At 37.9% G+C, this 26,506-nt stretch overlaps 1 protein-coding gene across 45 annotated transcripts in view; it reads left to right on the top strand.

The window, feature by feature from the left end:
* The window catches only part of PHLDB2 (pleckstrin homology like domain family B member 2), a 239,895-nt gene extending 216,844 nt beyond the window's left edge, over nucleotides 1–23,051 (top strand). For 20 of the 45 annotated variants that reach the window (XM_077994245.1, XM_077994259.1, XM_077994261.1 and 17 more), the window contains 9 exons: nucleotides 1,124–1,264; nucleotides 2,474–2,573; nucleotides 6,807–6,827; nucleotides 10,654–10,858; nucleotides 15,105–15,195; nucleotides 16,133–16,279; nucleotides 18,144–18,363; nucleotides 22,010–22,095; nucleotides 22,710–23,051. In XM_077994245.1, coding sequence (XP_077850371.1) covers nucleotides 1,124–1,264; nucleotides 2,474–2,573; nucleotides 6,807–6,827; nucleotides 10,654–10,858; nucleotides 15,105–15,195; nucleotides 16,133–16,279; nucleotides 18,144–18,363; nucleotides 22,010–22,095; nucleotides 22,710–22,850 — 1,152 coding nt within the window. In that variant the 3' untranslated portion in view covers nucleotides 22,851–23,051. The remainder of the gene's footprint in view (nucleotides 1–1,123; nucleotides 1,265–2,473; nucleotides 2,574–6,806; nucleotides 6,828–10,653; nucleotides 10,859–15,104; nucleotides 15,196–16,132; nucleotides 16,280–18,143; nucleotides 18,364–22,009; nucleotides 22,096–22,709) is intronic. The other 25 variants (XM_077994246.1, XM_077994260.1, XM_077994264.1 and 22 more) reach the window with 3 other exon arrangements.
* Nucleotides 23,052–26,506: the final 3,455 nt, after the last annotated feature.

The following is a 26,506-nucleotide window of genomic DNA, read 5'->3' as shown; positions in this document are numbered from 1 at the left end:
GCAGATTTTTATGATTGGCATATTTGAAGACTGTTTATAAATTTGGTAATTCAAATTTGCATTAATTTTTGTGCATTTCAAAAACATGAGCTTTTAAAATGACTTCAAAATGATCAGACCTAAAAAATCTTTAATTAATAAATCACTTTATATATATGTTTTATTTCTTTAAAAAAATAAAGCGACGTTAAGATTTAGTAAAGCTGAGTGGTGAGAATATGAATCTCTCTTAAATTATCCTCTCTTCTTATCTCTATGTTTCAAATATATTTCCACAAAAAATTTTTTGAGCTCATTTTTGCGTTTTTCTTTCTTTTTTATTTCCATAGTTTTGGGGGGAACAGGTAGTGTTTGCTTACATGGATAAGTTCTCTAGTGGTGATTTCTGAGATTTTGGTGCACCCATCACTTGAACAAGACATCATTTTACTATTAAAGGCATTTCTAAGGGGAGGCCAAGAAAAATTTGAGTAAGTTTCAAGTGGACAAAAATCTTACTTTAGAAATCTGAAAAAAATTAAATAGTCCATTAGAGAATTTTTAAATGTGAGCAATTACTGTAAGGGCTCCTTGGCCAATATCTTTTCAAATAAAAAGTAACTTAGAATGATGCCTTTTAGGAAAACTTTATGTGGATTTGGAGTGTGTTTATGTGACTGAAATGTTATTACAACTTTCAAACAACTTCCCTGTTTACTCGCTTTTTCTCTTTATCTCCTTTTTCCCTTTTCTTGTCCTCCTCTCACTGGTATCTGTGCCATCCCACAGAACTGCCCGGAAGGGGAGAAAGTGCTTACGTGCTTTGTCCACTGGCCGTTCCGCCATCCACATGGCAACCGTCATAATAATTTGTAATTTGTCCTGCGGCCCCGAGGCTGCAAGCACTACAGAAGTGAAAGGTGGAATTTTTAAAAGGTTTCTAGGTTCAGCATAAATTCCTGCAGTGTTTAGTATCTAATCAAATACTAGCTCAAATCTATCAGCAAACACAGTATATATTGAATAACTTTAAGAAAAATTCTAAAATTCCCCTTTTTTTGGTAAATGCATAATTCTTCATTTCTTCAGTCACCTATTACAGTTAGTCAAGTTTTGCTATTTTGCTTTACATTTGCATTTAAAGCACTTTAGAAGTCTGGAAGAAAGGAAAAAACAGCATAAAGAAGGCCTCTATCTGAGCGATACTTTGCCTCGAAAGAAAACCTCAACTTCCATCTCCCCACATTTCAGCAGTGCTACTATGGGGAGAAGCATCACCCCAAAGGTAGGACATGGGAGAAACCATGGGCTTCCCATTCCATGAGTCTTCTTGTCATCATATTCACTGATGTGTAAAGGCCTTTAAAGAAAAGTGCTAAATAATCATTAAATTTACTTGTTAGGCAGACATCAGGACTAAATCGCATTTTCTACCTGTTCAGAGGACATCTGAAATTGTATGCTCTGGGGCCAAAGAACATGCTTCAGGGTATTTTCTACTAGTACAACCCAGGTGATGAGTGGCATTCACTTACATGACGGACTTCCATGGCTGCGTCCCACATCTGGAAATAAGATAGGATATAGCCTCTGTGTTCCAGGAATAACAGCAACAAGTATTTATTCAGACATTTTCATGTGGCTGGTGCTGGGTTGAGTCTTTTATGTGGATTGCCTCATTTGAAAACCCAGCAGCACTAGGCAGTAGAGTACTGATTATTATCCCATTTGTATGTACGGATAAACTGAGGTGTATAAGGTTAAGTGACTAACCAAGGAACCCTCAGCTGGTGTGGAGTGGAGTGGAATGTGAACCTATGTGACCTGACACCAGAGCTCCCTCACGTTCTGCCAACATGCCTGAGGGGATCATTGTGGAAAGAGAAGAGGCAGGTGTGAAGGAGGTTCTGAATGAGACAGACTTTTGAGCCCTTCCCCTACCCTTAATCAGAGTAACTTTGTTTTCATCTGTTTTATAAATTTGTGTTTCAAGTATATTTTATCTACAGGAAAGATTTTGCTATTTTTTTTAAAAATGCTGAAACCATTAGAGTGTTAATAGATTTCTTCAGGTTCAGCCCACCACATAACTGAGGATAAATAAAAATCGGTACATTTGTAACAAGAGTAGCTCTTCCCTGTTCTTTTGCATGGTGCGCATGCATTCTTGGCCTTGCATCTGCCCTCTGCTCCTTATGCATGAAGAACTTTCAGCCATTCTTTCAGGTGATTTTGGACAGTGTCTTCCCCAACTGTCTTCACTTTTGGAATTGCTGCTGTTGGAGGAAGTGCTGTGATATTGCGACTACCCTGGAGCTTCTCGGGAGGGCCAGTAACTGGCGTTTACCACTTAGCATCAACAAATGTAATTCAAAGACCTACCTTCTCTGCCCTGTACACTTAGATAGGAGCTTTGGAAACAGGGATGTGGCCATTTCCTAAAGGTCCATTCAGCCTGCAGCTTGCCTGAAGTACTCCCTCCTGCTTCCCACAGGCCCACGTGCCCCTGGGACAGAGTAACAGCTGTGGAAGCGTGCTCCCTCCCTCACTGGCAGCCATGGCCAAAGACTCAGAATCTCGCAGGATGCTCAGAGGTACGTGCCTTTTAAATCAAATGTCATGGCCTTTTGTTAAGCATTAGAATTCTTCAGGGGGAGGAAGTGAGAACGGGTAGGGATGATTAGAAGAGGGATCAGCCAAAGGCCTAATTTTACTCTTAATGTGTTCTCTTTCGGGAGGGATAGATAACTTTTCCTATTTATACATATAGCTGGTATATTTTAAACATTCCCATTGTACTTTTTAGATTTGATAGAACTCTTAAACCAGAAAGACCCCTAGAGAATTACTAACCTTCCCATTTGATTAATAGAAAGAAAAGAGAGACCAGTGAGATCCAAGGAGGTTACCAGGACACTTAACCAAGATCACTCACCTGGGTTGTGTCAGAGCCACTAAGTTGAATGAACTTTGTGCTAAAGAATCATTGAGCTGACACGGTAAATATAGCAGTAGTGGCCCAGAACAGAATTCTTGTAGGCCTTTTAATGTAGATTTGAGCTTTTATACTTCATAGTTGTTATGTTTCAGGTAGACTTTGACTTTCAGCATTTTTTTTTGTAATAATACATTACATTTATAATGGGGTTCTCAGATAGTCTTCATGGGGCTAGAAGAAATTACTGTAACATAGTTCCAGGGCTAAGCTTCTCATTGAGAGGATTAGATTTCTTGTGTTAACACAATAGTTTAAGTGAACAAGTGACATTGTCCTGACTTTTGAGCAGGCATGATGTTAGGTACCAAGAATGCAAATTAATGATAGGAAGCTTGCCTTTGAAATGCTTGTAGTCTAGTGAGGAAGAAAGACACAGAACAGATGATTTCAATAAAATGTGGTAAATGGAATAATGGCAGTATGCCCAGGTTGTAAATGGAAATGCTTTGGGGATAGCAGGCATTTGACCTTCAAATACATTCATGCATTGATGGGATTCAAATCCTCCCTTCTAAGCAGGCTGGAATTCAATTCTAGCTGTTTGGCCTCTCTGCCAATGGTGCTGAGAGAGAACGCTGGTTTTCCATCAGGAGAAAATATATATACACACACACATACATACATACACATGCACGCGCACACACACATATATATAATACATATATACTACATATACATATATAAATTTATATGTATGGGAACATAATGTGTGTTGTGTGTATATATGATATATATATATCTCTCTCTCTCTCACTGGAACGAGGTTTTCAAACCATTACTAAAGGCAATTTAAGAATTAGAGGGTATAGTATTCATAATAGGATTGTAATATGTGAGAGACATTTGCAGTGGTAATATTTGAATCAAATACACTGATTAAACTATTTTATTTTCTTTGTCATAATTTCTTAAGCTAAAAATATTCTTTTAATAGTTACAAATAATAAACATATATGAGTCTATTTTGGCTCTCATTTATCACTGTTAAGTTGTGGGTCAAGTCTATTTGCTGTTGAAACATTTTTCTGTAAGATTTACATATAAATATTTGAGACAAGGTCTCACTCTGTTGTCCAGGCTGGAATGCAGTGGTGTGTAATTATAGCTCACTGCAAACTCTGCCTCCTGGGTTCAAGTGATCCTCCCACCTCAGCCTCCCGAGTAAGCTGGAACTATAGGTGTGTGCTACCACACCTGGCTAATTTTTGTATTTTTTGGCAGAGATGGGTTTTTGTCATGTTTCCCAGGCTGGTTTCGCCCTCCTGGGCTTCAGTGATCTCCCACCTTGGCCTCCCAAAGTGCTGGGATTGCAGGTGTGTATTAGACTTCTTTTTAAATATGTTTTTCCCACCGTCGGAAGACATCGAAGCTTAGATTGGCCACAACACCAATAAAGACCATGAAGCATTTTCATGTACTTCAGGTGTTTAAGAGAAAGAGCAAGCATTTGGGAAAGAGGGTGGGATCACAAATTATTATACTCCTTGTTAAAAGTATTTCCTTGCCAGGTTTGGTGGCTCATGCCTATAATCTCAGCACCTTGGGAGGCTGAGGAGGGAGGATTGCTTGAGTTAAGAATTTGAGACCAGCCTGGGCAACATAGTGAGATCCCATCTCTACAAGTAATTTAAAAATTAGCCAGGCATGGTGGCATGCACCTGTGGTCCCAACCACTCAGGAGGCTGAGGTAGGAGGATCGCTTGAGCCTGGGAGTTGAGGCTGTAGTGAGCTGCAATCATGCCGCTACACTATAGCCTAGGCAACAGAGCATGACCCTGTCTCAAAAAACAAATGAATACATAAAAGTATTTTCTCAAAGAGTAAGAAAAGCTAGACCTTTATAGTAGATGAATAGATTTGCAAAATTGAAGAGCCATTAACATTATCATTTAAGAGGATTCTTGTAAAAATATGGTGAAACCGAGGGAAGGTTTGATCTCAGTTCTTCTAATCTGTTTTCCCCTAAAGTAATGGGAATCCCAGGCCAGTTTCATAGGGGAAAACTGCGCTAATTCCCTTAGGCCACATTACTGATGTTCCCGCTGCAAAATCAAATCTATCTTTATCTTTTATGCTCTTGTTCTTTATTGATATGTCTTTTATGCAGCTGAGAAGACTGCAACTTCAGTCTTTCTCTGCTGTAACTGTAAAGTGCTGTTGCTCTTGAAGAGTTTCATGTAATGCTGATGGGGCAGCTTCTGAGGAAAGAGAGAACCATCATACGTGTGTTGGTCCAAAGAGATGTGTTCTCTAAGTGTGGCTCCCCTACCCAGAGGAGGAGAAGTCAGGATCCATCGTTCTTAGAGCCCCAGTAGACTGTAAAACTGGCAGGATTTTCTGCACAACCCAAACCGGTGGCTCATGAAAAAACCAGGAGGGATGGATCACAATTTCATTTAGAATTGTTTGAGTAGCACTTGTTAACTTTATTAAAATAGCAAATACAAGTAAAATTCTTATACCTGGCATATTTTCATTAACTCACATTTAGTAGACTTAATCATCTTTTAAACTTACACAATTAACTTAAATACACCTTTTTTTGCTGCTATTCGTAATGGATACATCAAGGATGATGGTGTAAGTATAAGCCTTACTCAATCAGCACTGTTAATAGAACTGACAGCGTGAGTCGTGCAAAGAACTTTGAGGGGAGAGTTTAAGACAGAGCTGAGAAACTCAGCTTCTGAAGTTGGAATGGTTATTGGCTTTTGAACATCTTGTGAACTATTCCTTTGTCAGCTTTAGAATGAATGAAATCTTTGTCCTTTTGTTTTTGTTAAATACAGGAAAGTCCAAGAAAGGTATGACAACCTCCTTGTGTGGTGTTTTTGTTTCCAGCAAATATTGAAAGGTCATTGTCAAGTCATGTTTAAGAAATGATCAGATTTAACACTGTGCAGTGGTGGATTTTTAGTCTAATGATTATTTCTTTTATACAATAGAGAAAAATTGTTGTGCATTTGCAAGAAACACAATGCTGGGTGCAGCTGCTGTTCGTTCACTGGCAGCTGCATGACCCTCTTTGTTTTGGCTTTTAATGGCAAGGTCAGACCCTGCAGGAAACATGAGTGCTGTGGAAGCATTGTTTTGTAAGATTCAGAATCTATATAAAGAGAATAGAGAGTATTGTGATGTATATGAGCTAAGTGTAAACCATGATTCTCCTTTATCAAGGACAGGTATAAATAAGGCAGGCTACAGTCAAAGGGTGAAAGGATTTAGGAAGCTCCTATTTATTCATTTCACTGGAGCCTGTTTTCTAAGAAAGACTTAGTGGAGAGTGAAGTATAGTTTAAATGATTTGACTTGAATAGGTAAGATGGTTATTTCCTGTGGCTAGGTGGTCGAGATATAGGATATTAGACGATGTGTTATAAAACTTGATGAACTGTGCTTCAAATAATTGAATGGCGTTTTACAAACCTGAGCTCTTAAAAACTATTTGCTACTGTCTGTTTGGAAAAAGAATTGTTTGATAGATAAAATCTGTTTTTATTCTTCCTATTTTCTGGTTGATGAATATGTGTGAAAGATTTATTTGTCTTGTAACAATCTCTTTTGACTATGCATGTATCAAAATTTTTTGAGGTTTCTTGAGTTTTTCTCTGTAAACTTAGATTTAATCTGAAACTGTGAACATCATACCTTATTAATTTGGTATTGTAACTAACACCATCAATGCGTGCATGTTGGGAGTGTTGAATATTTTTCCTGCCCCCTTGTCATCCTTTTTGATCTTTTATCTTTTTCCCTTTCTACAACCATTCTCCTTCTTCATTCCTGACTTGTCCTGTGCCCTCTTCTTCTGGCTGTGGACTGTCATTAGGAAGAATGAATTCCTCAGCAGGTGAGCTGTGACAGGCTGAACTGACAGAAATACTGGTTAATTTTATCCTCTTAACCCCAGGTTATACTTTTAGGCATCTTACTTTCCATATTACAGCCCAGATAGCCGTGTAAAAGTATATACCATATATTGGGAATGTATCGGCAGGACTCTACACATTGTGTAATCGTTGACTCACAAGAGACTTTCAGGTCTAATTAGCCAGAATTAATAGAGACCGGCATTAAAAATAATAATAATAAATGGGCCTTGCACATTTGGTCTCTTGGCTCTCCCAGGCAGTGAAGAGCTGAGCTGATTTTGGGCTCCTTGTGTGGGTGTGATTAGCAACAAGCCTCAATTAGCTCTTGCTTTATAGACCTTATAAACTACCCCTTCAGACAGCTATTTCTGTCTGGATAGGAAGAATTTAGAGCATATTCAAGGCCCTTTTTACTGTCTCAGTTGCTTTCCCACTGATTAATGTTATTCTTGCCACATAATTAAAAAATAGAAACCAAATAGTCTCAAGGGTTGGGAAAATCTCATTTTTCCCAATCTAGTTTCTTTGCTCCCACTCAGAAAGTAGATGCATTCCACTTCCTTATTTGATTATTTATATAAAATATATAGATGAAAAGATAAATTAATTCAGTGACTGTTTATCTTATGACATCCACGTGCTAAATAAATGGGGGTAAACTGTGGTGCACAGGACATCTGCATCCCCTTTCCTGATAAATCTTCCATGAGAGTGGAGGCCTAGACCAGTTTCCTGCCGTTCTAGTGTTCCTTCACTGCATCGGCATCTCTCTTTGGGCCTCCTACCAGCTTACCCAGCCCCTGATCTTCTACGATGTTTCCTCTGTTTAAAATATCTATGCCTTTGGATGGCCAGGCCAGAGCCTGAATCCCAAAATGAGCTCTTTGGAATCACACTGGTTCAGTTGCAGGATCACAGGAGAGGGGTCCGTGCCCGTACTGATAATTGCAGGGGTTACCTGTTTTGGGGGCATTTGTTCAGCAGGGAGGTAGCTAGGCCGGGTGACAGTGGGGTTCACTGTGGTCAGTAAAGTGGTGCCAGTAGACAGAAATGAGTAGCTCCATGAGGTGAACTTTTCCACTCACATTGGATTCATGGGAAATAAAAATCTTGGGTTGGGAAAGAGATGCTTATTATTGGCCTCGTGGTTTTTCGTTTAAGTTGCCATGGAAATGTAAAATGCTTATCCTACCACCAGAATGACTGGGAGATTTAGTCGTAGAGTCAAATCTCAAAAACTTGTGAGTTGGTCTGGGGAATTAACGTTCACAGCCCTTAGCACAGTGCAAATTGTAATGTAGCTGGCCCTTCTACATTCACCTGAAACATCTGAGTCATTTTAGTTTACTATCTCCTTCACTCATAAGTTCTATTTCGTTATTCTGTGGTACTTTTGGAAAAGTAGCCAAAAAACAACAACAGCAACAAAAAACACAGCCCTGGAAGATCTGAGGAGCAAGACATACAGTTGCTTTAAGAAATATGCTCACCTCCTTTCCTGCTTTTCCAAGAGGGTGGTAGTTACTTCATACGGGTTGGTTTTTCCTCAATGTGGAAAACTCAGGGAGAGGAAGAGGTTGGGTCAATGTCACTCAATGCCAGAGAGATAATTCTTCTGTGTTTTAAATTACATGGCTGTCGGTTAGGGATTTGTTTTTCATACTACAAGGAAATACCTTCCATGTAGTTGGTGCCAATGTGAAACTTTTCTATGCCACAAATCTTTGTTTGAAATCATAAGAAAATATACATGTGTGACCTTTTCAAATAATTTCTGTTGTGTTTTTTTGTCATTTGCATAATAAATAATTGGAAACAACTTAAAAGGAGCAATTAGTAATTCCAAAAGTTCAAGTGTCAAAGGTAAATATTTGAGTAATGAATTATTTTGCCTTCCTTAAAAAAAGGCGCAGCTTCACTCATATGACTATACCAGCTTCATTTCATGCTGTGTGGATTGATCATTATAATTCATGATATTCTATTTAGTCTTGTGGTGTGCTTTTATGTTTTGCATCTTCCCTTAGCTAAATGCTATGTGACTTTAAAATATATATATATATATATATATAAGTATTTATAATTTATAATGGCCGATTATATTAAGGTAACTTATTTTCCCAGAAATGTCTTAATCTGAAATAACCTATTTTCACTTAAATATCTAAAACCACTCCAAATACTAATGGCATGAACACTCTGCATGAAATTAAAACCATTTTACAGAAATTTTGACATACAATGCTTCGTTAAGGCATCATGGATGTGGCTTCTATTTTAAAATGGAAATGTTTAATCAGTAGCTGAGAAAGCATTGAGAATTACTTCTCTTCTTTCATCCTCTTGCCTACTATTGACCATTTCATTGCTACTAAAACGTTCATTGAAAGGTAGGTAGAGCACAAAAAAAGAGGAAATTCAAATGGTCCAGTGTGAACTCTGAATAGCTCTGTTAATAACTCCCTGGGTAATGGAAACTATTCGAGTAGGCATTCTCTTATCAGGGAGAAAGAGATTACAAATTCTAGTACTGGCTAGAGAAAAGTTTTTTAATGAATTGAGGAATTTGTTAATCAATATGATGCCTGCTCCTGAGTATATAATAAATAGAGAATTGAAAAGAAGAAAATTTGACTCGTAATGCCCTAAATCAGTGATCAGAGAGCAAGCCAGAGCAATAACACAAGGTAAAGCCCATAACCTAATGTGCCAGCTGATCGAGCACCAGGGTAAAGAAAAGACCTCTTGGCCGGGCGCAGTGGCTCACGCCTGTAATCCCAACACTTTGGGAGGCCGAGGTGGGTGGATCACAAGGTCAAGAGATCGAGATCATCCTGGCCAACATGGTGAAACCCCACCTCTACTAAAAAGACAAAAGTTAGCTGGGCATGGTGGTGCACGCCTGTAGTCCCAGCTACTCGAGAGGTTGAGGCAGGAGAATTGCTTGAACCCAGGAGGTGGAGGTTGCAGTGAGCTGAGATCGCACCACTGCACTGCAGCCTGGTGACAGAGCAAGACTCCGTCTCAAAAAATAAAAATAAAAAATAAAGAAAAGACCTCTTATTTATGGTGCTTTTCATCCTACTGATGCCTACATTTTCAAATGGTTGTTATCAACAGCTTGTGGAAGGTGGGTTGTTATGGTGGGAAAAGAAGAGAGCTAGGGTAGTTAGAGGAGCACAATCATTGGAAGGAATGTTGACTCTGAATTAAATAAGTAATTGACAGACAAGAACAACTGAAAAAGAGAGAGAAAATGAGAAAAATGTGTAGTTTGGATCTTAACAAGATCAAAAGTGTCAGTGATGATATGAGATATGAGTTTCTCAAACCCTACACTTGAAAGATTCCACCTGCTGTTTTATGACCAGACTGAGTGCTCCTTAAGTTGAATACCGTTGAAGAAGTGCCTGCCCTAAAACCCTGGTTTTGCTTGTCACTAGAAGGCATCTTATTTTCACTTGAACACAGCCATTTTGAGAGGATTCAGGGCTTTTGATTGTGTTTCTGTTTGGTTTATTTTGTGTTTGTGTGTTGCTGGTTGTGCTGAGATGTAGGAATGCCATAGGAAAGTGTCAAGTGATCCTGCTGAGGGATAAGAGATTCAGCAGACCACTTCATTCAAACCGTTGCTTGCACTGAGCATGGCGGTCTTTCTTTGATCTTCTTGGCTTCAAAACAAATTAGACCAAGGCCTGAGCTTCATAGGCAGATGTTTCTGGTTGCTGGCTTGTGTCTGTAGACAATTAAGTTTCAAAGACTGAAAAATGAGGCACACTAACGTATTTATGGCTCTTTCCTTAGGTTATAATCACCAACAGATGAGTGAAGGACACAGGCAGAAATCTGAATTTTACAACCGCACAGCATCTGAATCAAATGTCTACTTGAATAGTTTCCATTATCCAGATCACAGCTACAAGGACCAGGCCTTTGATACTTTGAGCTTAGATAGCTCTGATAGCATGGAGACCAGCATCTCTGCTTGCTCACCTGACAACATCTCTAGGTAAGATTTATTTATGGGGAAGGAAAGAGCCTACTGCTCACAACAAGTAAAGCCATCAGTTTGGGAACTGTATGTGCACAAGCCCAAATTTTTGAGACATAAAGGGTCTATAATGCAGAAGAGGGTTGGTATCATGATGACCTTTGAAAGTAGTTTCTCTTATCTTGTGTTACTTAGCTAGTCAGGCATCATATAATCTGTTTTCACCTTTATCCTGTTTTTCTCCACTTGAGCTCAAATTTACACTGTGCTCTAAAATTGACTTCCTTCTGTTGGTTAGCTCTAAGCTTCACTTATGCTGCTTTTGATTTAAAAAAGAAGGCCCCAGCACAGTGGCACAAGCCTGTAGTCCCAGCACTTTGGGAGGCCTAGGTGGGTGGATTACCTGAGGTCAGGAGCTCGAGACCAACCGGACCAACAGGGTGAAACCCTGTCTCTGCTAGATACAAAAAATAGCCAGGCATGGTAGCCCATCTCAGCTACTCAGGAGCCTGAGGCAGGAGAGTCCCTTAAACCAGGGAGGCGGAGGTTATGGTGAGCCAAGATTGCGCCATTGCACTCCGGCCTGGACAAGAGCGAAACTCCGTCTCAAAAAAAAAAAGAAAGAAAGGAAAAGAAAAAAAATAATTTCCAACTACAGTCAGAACTTTGGAGGATTTCTTACCCTTGTATTTGTTAAAAGGAAGCTTTCTGCTATCCTGTATGTTAAAATTTTTGTAAGGATTTAAGTATTCACATTTGTATTTATACTTTGAGGCAAGCAAAGATGGTCTTAACATATAAATGTGGCCATGGTACTCCTCCTTTTCTAAAGTTCTGATGTCCCACTACCTACTCTCAGATCCTAGAACCTGGCACTCTAGGTCCAACCCAACTCCTGTTCATTCTCCTGGTACACCTCTCAGAGCTTAATGATTGAGAGGATGAAGAACTCTCAGATCTCTGTGCCTTTGACTGTACTGGTTCTTAACATTTTCTCAAAGGATAAGCACAAAGTCAGGGTTTAGTAAGTTAATAATGATAATAGTAATAAGAAGTATCAGTGTAGGTAGTATTCAGAATACTCTTCTATAAGCCAGTTTAATAATTTTAGCAGAATGGAGATTTTATGCAGAATTGACTCTCAATTGTCTGTTTTCTATGACCCAAGACCTATTTTCTGAGCATTAGGTTTGTCTACACTGTAAATAATGATATTGAAAAAGCAAAAACACTGTCCAACTCATGTAACTTTCTGGTAGTCACAAAGTGATGTCTCCACAAAAAGTGAAGGGCGAACGTACCCACAACTCTGAGTAATCCTATCATCCTACAAATATTTTTTTGTTACATAATAAACCACGAGACCAAGTTTATGCAACCAGAATTTCAGCATGGAATTACCTCATTAATAGGCTTATAATTTGGGGATATTTTAGTACATGAGTTAAAAACGAATCTTAAGCAGAAAAGATTTTTTAGTTTTTTACTCTTCTTTCTATGAATCTGCAAAAAATTTCCAATTAAGGATGCTTTGTCACAATACACATTCTAAACATTAGTTCCTCATTACCTGCTTCCCTGGTGTTTATCACTTATTTTTCCATCATAATGGTAAGAGCTTATCTTAGAGTATCATGCATTTTGTTTTAAAGTTGATGGTGGTACAGAAGAGAAATGCCTGTTTTTCTCTCCCCTTTGCACTCCAGCTTTTACAGGCATCTTCTACTTTGGCTTTAATTTTTTGACATTCAGAAGATCTCGTAAGACGATGACATTAAATATTAGTAGTTTCTGACCATGGGGATTAGTTATCTGCAGTTGCCAGCACCACAGAGTTAGTTTTGTGCAAAGCAACTATGGAAGATGATCATGGCCACACATAACTACTTGTTAGGAATTACCATTCTGCAATAGTGCTATCATAGAAAGAATTAAGGGACAAATGTGTCTCACCACACACACACACAAAAGGCAACCACATGAGGTGATAAACATGTTCCTATTATTATTATTGTTATTGAGACAGAGTCTCACTCCGTTGCCCAGGCTGGAGTGCAGTCATGCAATCTTAGCTCACTGCAACCTCTGCCTTGCGGGTTCAAGCAATTCTCTTGTCTCAGCCTCATGAGTAGCTGAGATTACAGGTACCCACCACTATACCCGGCTAATTTTTTTTTTCTTTTTAGTAGAGATGGGGTTTCACCATGTTGGCCAGGCTGGTCTTGAACTCCTGACGTCAGGTGATCCGCCTGCCTTGGCCTCCCAAAGTGCTGGGATTACAGAAGTGAGCCCCGTTAATTAGCGTGATAGTACTAATCATTTCACAATATATGCATACATCAAAACACCATGTTGTATACTATAAATACATACAAATTTTGTTTGTCAAGTATATGTATGCTCAATAAACCTCATGGTGGGGGGAGGAGGGAAGACATGTAAGCAAAGAAAATGGTAAACGGTGAAATCTCAATAAACATTGACTATATGAAAAAAAGGGATAAATGGGCATTAGGCTATTGGTGAGTTTGTTTTGACTAACTGGTTAGTTTTCAAGACCTGAAACTTAGTGAAATTCAAATTATTTTCAAATTAATGAGAGATATAAAACATACATATTTGATGTCACAAACTACACTGTAGAATATAAATATAATTTGGTGCCCTTATATGTCCTGCATGCATGTCTTTGGCTTTCTCAATTGGACCAATGAAGTTTATCCCCTTCCATCCATGAAGTCAGGTATTCACAATGAAGGAGAATAAGAATTCCTGTACAAAAATTAAAAGATTTCTTTCCCTTGGATTCTTGCTAGCTGAAGAGAACAGAGCTTACTCTTTTGTATCTCCTCACTGGCTAATGGAAATAATGAGAAGATATTGCCATATTCTTCTCTTTCATGTGGGAGAAAACACTTGGCTAAAAAGTGGTCCAAGGTTACTCTGCCAAGTGCAGACTAATTGTTAAGCTTATAAGGATCCGATATTCCTCAGACAGTTCACTCCTTAATGGATGTGTTTTGTAATGGGGCTGTCAGTACTGATTATAGAATAAACTGTATGCCCTGTGTTCTCTTCGATGGAACTCTTAACCCTAGATTTAAACCATCCTAGGTTTGATTTGCAAAAATATAATTTGAGAATACTATATTAATAATTATCTATAACCAAGACGGCTCTGATTTTTCATTTTTATATGAATTTTTAATGAATTTATTTTTATATGAATGTGTCTAACAAACATGTATCCCTACTCCGTGTCAGGTTCTATGCTACAGGGATACAGGCATGAAAGTCTGTATGTCCTCAAGAGATTCTAGTAAAGAAGACAGGTACTTAAATGAGTACACAAGTATCATGCATTAGAAACAGCATATGGTCCCCGTAGCTGAAATAGCAAAGTAAGTAAGTTTTGACCTAGGTTATAGTCTCTCTTTTCCAGAACAGTCAACTAGAATGTAAGCAAGTGGAAAATAAAATTTCCTGTTTTGTGTTAAACATTTTCAAGTTTTCGCTTTGTCTTTTAGTTACCCTGACTGTTCTTGCACCTTTCTCTACCTTTGGTTTCATCTTTCACTCGAGTGATATCTTTCCCATCATTTCTTTTGAACCTCTTAAATCTCTTTATACAGTTTTCTGATTGTTATCATGAGGTGGTACTCTTCACAAAACTGGATGCTATCCATCCATTGCACCTATAGGAGAAGTCATGTTTTAATTGGCATCATAATTTAATAAATGAAGTGTCCACATATATAAAGGGACAACAAAAAGTAGCTCATAATGTATATTCCGCAACTGAAGAACATTATATAGGCTCCAGTCATTTATATAGAACGTTGGTGATAGTCTTGTTGGTCTGATATCCTTAAGTCATTAAACGAATGGGAAGGACTCTCATGGGCCATTATTTTTAGACTTTGGAGGGAGCATTTAGAACTCACACTTTGTAAGATTTGGTTTTGGTTTATTTACCTATGAGTAAAGCATTGGCATTATTTTGCTTGCCTATATTTTGTCTTCTAAACTGAGGTAAGTCAGTGTAACCTACAATTTTCAGAGTTGAATTGATTTGCCTCTTCGGTCCAATGACTCGTAAGTAACATTCTTTAAATTACGTATGCTTGGATTTTATCATGCACCTCCCTTGACCCCGTGTGTGTGTGTGTGTGTGTGTGTGTGTGTGTGTGTGTGTGTGTGTGTGTATTAGAGAGATTTCTCAGTCTAAACCAATATTCTTAAAAGGCTTTGGTTTTTGATTCAGTGCCAGCACTTCAAATATTGCTAGAATAGAAGAAATGGAGAGACTTTTGAAGCAGGCTCATGCAGAAAGGACGCGGCTGCTCGAATCCAGGGTAAGCTTCATATGTTCATGCCGGAGGTCTGTAATACCATGGTGCAGGAGCCCTGCGCTTGGCATCAGGCAATACTCCTCCTTAAGGAGCTGTGTGATCTTGAATAATCACTCAACCTTTCTCAGTCTCATTTTCTTATCTGAAAAATAAAGGTGTTAGATGATTTCTAAGGCTCTCTACTGCAGTGGATTTCCCATAACTTGAAATATATAGTATTGACATAGACCAAAATGAACGCTTGTAGTTTTTTGTTGTTGTTGTTGTTGATGGCTGCTTTGTGTTCCTGCCAAGGAGCAGGGAGGAATGTCATGTCTTTATGCATTATTTCATCCTTCCCAGCTTGTGCTAACTGCACTATTGTAATATTTAAAATCCCACGTTATTATGACTGTATTTCAAGTCAGAATCTTACTTCCTTAGGAATCCCCCAAAATGCTTTTACATCCTGCCCTCATGGGCACCTCCTTTCCTTTTCTAACTTCCCCATATGCTTCCTCTGTGACCTTCAGCCAGGAAGCTACAGAGCAACAACAGGAATTAGCGGGACCATGGCCTTCAGTTAGAAGACAGTAGTCAAAAGACAGGCTAAATCACATGATAAGTGCTGGGGACGGTTTGTGAGGCTTTTTATTTAAAATGGGAGACTTGCTGGTTGATATGAAATGATGAAATGACTGAATATATTAGCAAGCTGGATTTTCACTAAAGACCACAATTTAATTGTTAATTAAATTTAGTGGTTGCTTTTCTGCAGATGATGATTTTGGAAGCTATACCAGGCATGGTTATGAGTTGTTTTCTTGTAGGTTATGTATTATAAGAGACTAGTCTACAAACCAAGATTTGTCTAGTAAGAATTATCTTTTTTATATTGGTTGGAACCATTCAAGTATAACCAGTATGTCTTAAAATAATCATTATTATGCATAATGTTTAGGAACGGGAAATGGAAGCCAAAAAACGAGCCCTGGAAGAAGAAAAACGACGCCGGGAAATCCTGGAAAAACGATTACAGGAAGAAACTAGCCAGAGGCAGAAGTTAATAGAAAAGGAAGTAAAAATAAGGGAGAAACAAAGGGCACAGGTTGGTTGGTCAATCTGAATGGATAAGGGCAGGTTGCCCCCTGGTGGCAGTTCCTAAAAGACAGCTATTCTGTGTCTGAGGATGCTTTCCTGGGCACTGAGCATTAGCACTTGACATGTACAGGTTAAGAGAAGAGTGTGCATTCCTGTGGAAAAAAAAAAAAAAAATGTGAGTTCATTTCAAAACTCTTAGGGAACCACCAACCAAATGACACTTTTCCTTAGTCATGCATGGAACATTTTGCCAGGAGCAGCACTTTTTCTTCCACCCATTCCTTGCAGTACATTTTAAAAAGAGAATTTTTTTTTTGAGCAGCTTTTAAAAATGCAACTGGATTTGCTGCTGAAAACAAATACAACATCTGAACTGAAACCTTTGCTTGGGGAATGGAAGAGGTTCTACCAAGCCGTCTTTTACAAGCAAACAATCTAGAGCAGGGTGATTTTTCACCATGCCCAGTGTCTTGGTCGTGGTGGTAGTGTTTTGTTTTTTTTTCTGAGCGCTGTGTTGTAACACGTGTTCCTCTTTGCTACACTAGGGCCTCCACACCTGTGAACAAGCTTGTACTCAAGCAAAATTTGGAGAAACCACACATTTTGTTTAATGTCTTATCTTGGTCGTCGTAGATTTTGAATCTCTGTTCTTGTCACTATAGCTGCTTACATAATATGTTTTCTGAGAAACTAACATAAAGTTTTGTTAAGTACTATGTAATTTAAAGCTCAACTCCATTTTATCAAGATTCGCTAGACTCAAAGGCAAAAGATACCATTACTTTTATTCTTTGTGGTTGCTGGCCGTTTGATAGTATAGCAGTTAGAGACTATCTTTAAGACTTTGTGTGTTTCAAGGTATTAGTAAGCCTGTAGCATCTGTTACAACCAAAGTACCACACAATCAAATGTTAAGTATTGAAGGAAAAGTAGAAAGTAAACTTTGTTTATTTTATTTCATCATGCCCAACCCTGTGCCAAATTTTGACTTGCAGTGAAAGTCATCCATGCTTGTTTACTATCTGAAGCCAAACCAAAAAGCACAATTCTATTTTAATCCTGATTATAAGTGTTGCCTCCAAGTATGTAGTTAGGTCATTTCCCCAAGGCAAAGAGGTGGAGTTATTTAACAGCGTAAAATAAGACACCATTTTAGAACTATCACCCATGGAGATATATGCTTCCTAGATTGGAGGAGCTTTCATACCAGCCATCGGTAACATGAAAGACATCTAAATACATCCCTTTGGCATCTGGTCCTGGACAGTTCATTACATTAGGTCATTTTGATTCCCCTTCTGTCTTTATTTTAGCTTTACTTTTCAAAATATAAACCTCTGCTGTCAATTTCTATCGGAATATATGTAAACTGACAAGTACAGCTTTGTGGGATCCTGTGGGGGCCGTACTTACTAAATAGTGTTCAATCAATCATGTCATGCTTGAGATTACTTGAGAATGATTGTTAAGTTGTGGCAGGGACAACTTCTGGAAACTTAGCGGTGAAGCAGTCCTCATCTGCAGGGAGCAGCCCAGAAAACTTCATACTTCATTACTCTGTGTTTGTTAAGAGCAAAGTACATCTTTTACACTACGATAAATGACCATTTTTCATTTTCTCAACTGCCCATCTTAAGGAATAGAATCAGGTCTCTGAATTTATCTACCTCTCCCCTACATATTACAGCATCTTTCTGAAAATCCTATCCACTTTTTAGACTCCAAATGATAAGTGCTTTGTTTATCTTAAGCTCTTTTAATCATATGGGCATTTTAAAGCTTAGGTTTTACAGTTAATTTCTGCTTCTAAACATCTGTGACCTAAAACAAAACAAATAGCTGTAGATGCAATGAGTTTTGCACTTTTCCAGGCTCGTCCTTTGACACGCTACCTGCCTGTCCGGAAGGAAGACTTTGATTTGCGGAGCCACGTAGAGACTGCTGGCCACAATATTGACACCTGTTACCATGTATCAATCACAGAGAAGACCTGCCGAGGATTCCTCATCAAAATGGGTGGGAAAATTAAAACGTGGAAAAAACGTTGGTTTGTTTTTGATCGGAACAAGCGAACATTCTCTTATTATGCAGGTGGGTGATAAAAAAAATTTAAGCCATATACTCAAAACAAGAACCCTGTGTTAAAGAGCAAAGGCAATTGAAATTCAGTGTAAATAGGTAGGTTGATACATAACAGAATTAATGGCAATATTAGATTTATAGATGTACATTATTTTATATTTAGATTATATAGTGCATATGATATGAATTTCCTTTCTAGAAATAATAGACATTATATGTTACTTTAAAAAGTGCGAAGCGGTCTATATTACTTCTGAAGTAAACTCAGGTCCCAATAAATATTAAGTAAAATTTATTCTTTGGATCAAAATAGTTCCTTTTATTTGTTCTTCTGTTTTAATGCATTCTTTATTTAAGTAACAAGTTGTTTATGTTCACTGCATTTTATGAAACATCACAATATCATACTAGAAGTACTATCACTATAGGGTGGGATCAGAAAAAATATTGCCTTTCAAACTACCACACCAGAAAAAAAAGGGGGTGTGGTTTGTGATTGATTGATTGTCATACGTCCCATTTAAGTCACACACAATTAGGCAACTGTAGCTGAAAATCATTCAACTATAGTTCATAAACTAGAATGGTCTTTTAAGCACAGACAATAAAGCTCGTTGGTAAACTAGTGATCAGTAGTATTTATTAAGTGACTGAAATATTTTTGGATTCTCAAATGTCGGCTGACAAGAAACATACCCTACCGAATCTTATATAAATGCAGGAATATTAGTGCCACTGGCATACTTCTTAAGAACCTCTTATTTCTTCTGGGATCACATGTGAAACATGTCCATTTTTAGTACAGGTATAGCTCTGCTTTCTTTTCAGGTGCCAAAAAAGAGTGGTGTCATACCAGATGTTATGAAAAAACCCTGTTTTGGGGTGACTATCAGTATTTATGAGCATCACCAGGAATAGTAAAATGTATCGATACAATAAAATATAAGTAACAGTCTAGTCATTTAATCAATCCAGTGAGGTCAGGTTATGTTTACAAGGAGAAGTGTGAGAAACCAAGCAGCCTGTGGAAGAAAGGAAAGAGTGGCTCAGGAGCCCCAGAATTTGGAAGATGAGCCGGTAGGGGAATGCCTGCCTTTCACTGAGGAGCACTTTGGATGAGGTTCCAGTTACTGCAGAAGTTAGTGGCCTGAAGCCAGTGGCCTGCCCGTCCCAGGTCCCCTGCTTTACCTCTCTAGGGCTTTTTGTCATTGGGTTTTATAAACATCCAGAGCTGCTTTCTTCAGTTAATACAATTTGGTATCTACACACTGCATAAACAAAACTGTATGATGTGGTATTGTCTTCAGAAAACCTCACCCAGAATTTTCCAAAAATACAACTTTAAAGAACTTCAGACAAAACTGCTTCACTCTTCTGTGCTCCTGTTCTCTGTGAGCCTTATTTCATTCTCTCATCTATCGGCCGGGTGAGTGGTTTAATGCCGTGGCCAACTGCTTCAAACCTAAGCTCCAAGCTTCAGACCCATGTAAGTGTGTCTTTCCAAACCCAACCTGCTGGTGACTGATTTCAATTTTTTAAAAATACCAAAACCTTCTTGGTATGTGAAAAATTACCCAGAACCCTAATTCTAAAAAAAAACAGGCAAAAATTATATTTCATTCACTTTTTAATATGTATTTATGATATAACTGGCTGGTGAGACCTAGTTGGACAAACGCTACCCATTCAGCTCTGTTTACGGTCATCACCTATCAGCTTTGTCCACTCCTACCCCCACCCCTGCTTCTCATACACAACAAGCCCAGGAATAGATCAGTCTGCAGGCAGTCATCCAGATCACAATTCAGGCTGTACTTTACCCTACAGGAGCCACGTCCCTTCTGCTTGTCAGTGAGGGAAATGGCCGTGTACTTGTGAAGGAGCTGCAAATGTGAACGCTGACTGGCAAAGTCCCAGGACTCTGTGTTATTCATGTCCCTGGTCTCTGTCCTTGGCCTCCTGCATATTAACTGGGATCTTTAGGAGAGTCTCTAAAGAAAACCGAGGCCTAGAAAATATGTCTGCAAATTGACTGAAACTTACTGAACGTGGTATCAGTTAAAACAGTGTTTCACAAGGAATAGGAAAAACAAACAAAAAATTATAGTCCATGGGCAAATAGGTTAGGATATTTTGGATTAAATGCAATTAAATAGTTTTACTCTCTGCTGAACCTTTCAGGGCCATTATTTTTTAGACTAGCTTTTTGTAGTTAAGAAGGGACATTCACCTAGTAAAAAATTCAAAATATAACAAAAATTTGTATGATGAAAGTAAGTCTCTTTATCATCACGAAAGTTCTGAGCTCTCATTTTCAAGCTAGAAATATTGTTTTAGATTTTCTCTATTCATTTTTATATATGTTTCAGTATGTATATATTTTCTTCTTTTATATATTTGGGACTAAATTATTCATTCTATTCATACCCTATTTCATGTGATAGTATTTCAAGGGTTTTTTCCTTAGGAGCAGATACAGATCTACCTCCATCATTTCAGTAGCTTTATAGATTTCATTGTACGGCTGGTCTGTAATTGAATCAGTCTCCTATTAAAGCTCAAGCAGATCTTTTGCAACCTTGTGCCACAACAAACACAAATCCATGTACATTTATTTGCACACACACCAGATCTTATGCAGTAACATTTTAGAAGTGGAATTGCTTAGTAAGAGGATTTGTGTGTGTGTGTGTGTGTGTGTGTGTGTGTGTGTGTGTGTTTGTTTTGTTTTTATTTTTGTTTGGTTTTTTTTGAGATGGAGTCTCCTTCTGTCGCCCAGGCTGGAGTGCAGTGATGCGATCTCAGCTCGCTGCAAGCTCCACCTCTGGGGTTCACGCCATTCTCCTGCCTCAGCCTCCCGAATAGCTGGGACTACAGGCGCCCGCCACCACGCCTGGCTAAATTTCTTTTGTATTTTTAGTAGAGACGGGGTTTCACCGTGTTAGCCAGGATGGTCTGGATCTCCTGACTTCGTGATCCGCCCTCCTCGGCCTCCCAAAGTGCTGGGATTACAGGCGTGAGCCACCGCGGCCGGCCCATTTACCAGCTGTCTTCCCAAAGAGGCTGTCTTATTTGCACTTCCACTACTAGGGTATGATAGAGTCTCTTTCCCTACCTCCTCATTCATGCTTTTAAAATTCTTTAATATGCTGACATGCACTGTGATCTTTGCAGAGTTTAAGTTACAAAATATTTCAAGAACTTAACAGATCACAGAGTGGTGCTATATGTTTGAGTTATATTTTGGTTGTTTTTGTTTTGCTTTGTTTTTATGGTAAATGGGATGAAATCTTTGAAAACAGTTTGGAAATTGTTGCATTGAAAGGACAATAAATTATTTGTTGAAGCTCTGTTGAAAACGGAGGTGGGGGCGAAAAATCAAGCACCCTGAATAAAAAATTTGATAGGTGATCGACTGGAGAGCCTTAGGCAGTCATCAAGTTCTTTGGTTTGCAGCTAGTAATTTTATGGCTTTTCTTTTTTATTTTTCCAATATAGATAGAAGGGGCCTCGTGCACTAGCCCAAGTTCTCTGAATTAATCTTAGATAAATTAAATACTTTGTAAATATTTTAATGATTATAATTGTAATAAAATTATTATTTTTTCTGTTCCTCGGTGGCGATAAAGTATTTAACACTCATCTGTCTTTGCAGACAAGCATGAAACTAAATTGAAAGGAGTAATATACTTTCAAGCCATTGAAGAAGTGTATTATGATCACCTCAAGAATGCTAATAAGGTAAACATCAGTCTTCTAAATTCCTACAATTTGAATGCATAATTAAGAAAGGAAAAATATTTTTGGGGTCTAAGAAGTTTGAAGTTGATGTTCTGATATAACAGATAGATATGATCAGAATGGTGCTGGAAAAGTAAACACGGAGTGGGATGGCTGATCTTCTTGAGGAAAAAAATGTCATGGCAAATTGAGGAAACATTCTGGACATAATGGTTTGGGAAACCCTACAAAGTGACTGCCAGGTTTCTAAAAAGAAGCTACCATATAGTTAAGAGGGGTATCATGAGCATGTCCTAGTAGGGCTAAGAGTAACAGCTACTATTTATTAAGCTCCTACTCTCAGATAGGTACCCTGCTAGAGCTTTACAAACTAGCTGCTGAAATAATTTGTGAGTTCTGTCTGAGATTTCTTGTTCAGAAAGGCCAGAATGTTCCATGTTCGATCCTGAAAAAGGCTCTGGGGCGGGTGTGTGAGTGACAGTAGAGCAAAAGTAATTATGCCTTTGTAAATTTAATAAATTGAAAGTTTTAAAGAAGTCTTCACATGTCTGTGTTGTTTAATGTTGTATTTTAAGATGTTTATTTTACATTCTTTTTCCTTTTTTGAATTTTAGAGTCCTAATCCGTTACTCACCTTTAGCGTCAAGACTCATGACAGAATCTATTATATGGTGGCCCCATCGCCAGAAGCCATGCGGATCTGGATGGATGTTATAGTTACAGGGGCAGAAGGTTACACTCACTTCTTGTTGTAGTGAACTGAGGCAACAGTCCACTTCAGGGCAAACTGCAATAATCTCTTACAAGAATGAAGCCATATTCAACCCCGGATGAGAAAACCCAACAGATCCATCCCTTGAACTGTAAACACTCAGAACTCCTTTCATATCAAGACAAGTTATTTGTAAAAAGGAAAGAAGGGGTTTTAACACAAACCTTGATAACAAATAGCAAAAGAATTGAAGCTTTCATGAGAAAGAAAACACTATTTTGATAAATTGGATCACTTACAGGAACATTTCTTATAAACTGTTTTTAATCAGTTGTTGCATTTGGTTAAATAGGTTACAGAATATCTGTATATACTTGGAAATATAGAATAACTTTATCACCCAAATCATTGGCATTGACATTATTGGTAATCAACTGGCTTTTTTTAAAAAAGGTAGCATTTTGTTGACAGTTATTTTGTAAACATAAGCAAATAAGGGCTTGGAGGGAAATACATTTTAGGAGGAGTTTTGCCTTAATTTTTTAAGTACTGCACCAAAACCAAAGACCTGACCTGACTTCTGTGGAACAGTAGTAACTGCAAGTGATGAACTGCATTTTGTATTGTTCTGTATATTGCAAAATGGTATTCTGATGCCATCAAATGCCCAGGAAATTGACTTTGCAGTGTCACCACTGGTGTAAGCTTATATATATATATATATTTATACATATATATTTATATATGTGTATATATGTGTGTGTGTATATATATATATATAAAACCACTTTTTGGAAAAGAAGAAAGAGCAAAAGGCTGTGTGTTTTAGAAAAAAGTCATGTTACATAACAGGCATTCTGTCATGTTGAACAATTTTAAATAAAGAGAATATCTGGTGTTAGGAGCTTGTTTTGCTGAATATTTCTGCATTCCTGGTGCTGAGAATAAAGGCAACCAGTTGCCAATGTCCTTTAGATTGTCTGATTCCTTTTTGTTTTGGAGCACACCTGCTAACTGCTGCCTAGACATAACTATGAAATCATAACTCTGTTTTCACCAAAGAACAGACCAATTAAAATACTTCTTTGCAGAAGTGGTGTAGTTCTACAAAGTGGCAAATGAAGTTCAACTTAATGTTCTCTATAATGTATTATTTTATTATGGTTTTTTTTTTACAATTAGCCTTTTTTTAGTTAATTTTTGTCAAATGAAACGACTTCAGGCAAGTCTCTTTTATAATGGTTTTTCCAGTGCCATTTATTCTAGTTTATCATGTTTTGCATGCTTGAAAGTATGAATGTGCTCTTTCCTAAAACATGGCAAATGAATAGATGTAGAGAATAAAGATATTACTTACAAGATGAAATGATTAGATTAGAAGTGTCTCTTTATTAAACTTTGTCGGCCTGACTGGGTACAATTCTTTTGTTAATTTGCAGTGTGGTTTGTAGACACGTATACATGTTGTCAATAATAAGATTTTGCAACTGGATGACACAAGATTTTACTTGAACAGCGAAGGGCAAAAATCATGATTGTGGAAGACATTTTTTAAATCTGATTTTGCAGTGATCACTTTTAAACCCTGTAGTGATGTAAGACTAAAATGTAATTGCTAAGATTTTGTTGGTTAATGTAAAGATACGACTTTTCTGCACTGTACTCTCTTCATAGGATTGTAAAGGTGTTCTAATACAATTGCATGATGTAGTAAGCCTCTTAAATATGTGTGTTAAATATATTGAGTTTGGATTAAAATGTTATCTGATTTCACATTTGAAAATAAACTCATCTCTCATTTTGAAGTTACCTGTCTGTAGTATGATGGAGGATGAATTAATCGCACATGACAGTTGTAGAAACTACATAAAGTTTGTTGTGTGCTAACATTACGATTTGTAGTGTATAAACTGAAGTATTCCAATAGAAGTATCTCTGGTTATATCCTATTGCTTACAAAATGAAATGAACCCTGAAAAAAATCTAACATCTTATTGTTGTCTGTTTACACAAATACAATTATTGCTGGGGATTGCAAGGAGTGTGTTTACTTATCCTTTTATCTTACAGGGAAAAAAAAATCATGTAAATGTGATATAAAGATTTATTTGCTGGGGATCTCATTTGTCTCCCTGAACTAAGGCAGCAGATTTCAGAGACAGAAGCTTCCCTCAGCAGTATGTCCCTTTGCCCCCTTTATATATTGATGAAGTCAACATTGACAATAAGTACTCAGAGTGGAAAAAATTTGTCTACTTCAAGCTCATTACTGTCCGTAAAAGCATCTGTACTTGCCACTAGCCATGATTGTTTCTAATTTGTTAGACAGCAAGAGTGAATACAGAAAATAATCCATGGGTTTCTCCGCTTTTTCTGTGCAGTGATTTCCCACTATGACCAGTCAGATTTTTCATCCTACTGCAAGTAAAATGCAAGAAGACTTGCAAAAATAAAGGGGAAGAAAAAGGGGAGAAGTGATTGAGAACATTTGCAATTATCCAAAACATGCAGAGAGAAGTGTTTAAGATATAAGGGATGGGCTGGATGCGGTGGCTCACACCTGTAATTCCAGCACTTTGGGAGGCCAAGGGAAGGTGGATCACATGCAGTCAGGAGTTTGAGACCAGCCTGGCCAACATGGTGAAACCTCGTCTCTATGAAAAATACAAAAATTAACCAGGCATGGTGGCGGGTGCCTGTAATCCCAGCTATTCGGGAGGCTGAGGCAGGAGAATCATTTGAACCCAGGAGGCCAAGGTTGCAGTGAGCCAAGATCGCCCCATTGCACTCCAGGCTGGGTGACAAGCGAGATTCTATTTCAAAAAAAAAAAAAAAAAATACAACAAAAAACCAAAACGAGATATAAGGGATGATGAAATGGCATGCATCAGGCATCATCTTAGTGATTTAGTCCCTTAGAGTCTACAACAGGTGTAATGGAGAATGGGCAACACAGCTCAACATCTTTTGCAGTATGTCCTGAAATCAAGTTGCTATCCTTAACTATATGTCCTTAGTAGATAGGCATCCCACCTCTCAAGAAAGAGATCTATTCAGTCTTTATTTATCTACCTGTTCCAGACTGTGCCAACAGTCCAGGTTCTCACGACTCCAAAGACATGCTGAATTCACTATATGCAAACTTTGCCTTTAATTCTGGTACCAATTACTGCCCCCCAAATTTATAACCAGGATAATAAATGTTACTTTACTATCTTATATGTACTCAAAGTATTACACAAGCCACCATAACTTTTAAATAGGAAACTACTACATAAAACTTCATGGTTGATGCTTGAGGCCCCCAGGAATTAGTTTGAAAGGTATTCAGAGCTGGAGTCTGGAAACCCTTGTACTACAATTTATTCAACTATTTTTCTATTGTTAGCCATTCCCATTTTTTTCTTCTCTTTGCCTCTAAAAACGGTGTAGTAGATAATATGCAGTCTTAAGAACTAGTGTTGTTTTCTATAGGATAATCACAAACTGGTGCCACTGTGTTAAAAGGCACTGGAATGGATGCATATTTTAAAATTGTAGATGTGGCCATATTACTTGACAACAAATGTTAGCAATTCACCTTCCTAGCAATCATACATAAGTGCCAGTGTCTAGCATTCTTGCCAATTATTTCTTTTTTGCCAAGTGAATGGGGGGAAAAGGCATTTTTTAAATTCCAGTTTTTCATTTAGTGAGTTT

The sequence above is a fragment of the Macaca mulatta genome, chromosome 2, assembly GCF_049350105.2.
Source record: "Macaca mulatta isolate MMU2019108-1 chromosome 2, T2T-MMU8v2.0, whole genome shotgun sequence".
NCBI lineage: Eukaryota > Metazoa > Chordata > Mammalia > Primates > Cercopithecidae > Macaca > Macaca mulatta.
This window is presented reverse-complemented; position numbering and strand designations above follow the sequence as displayed.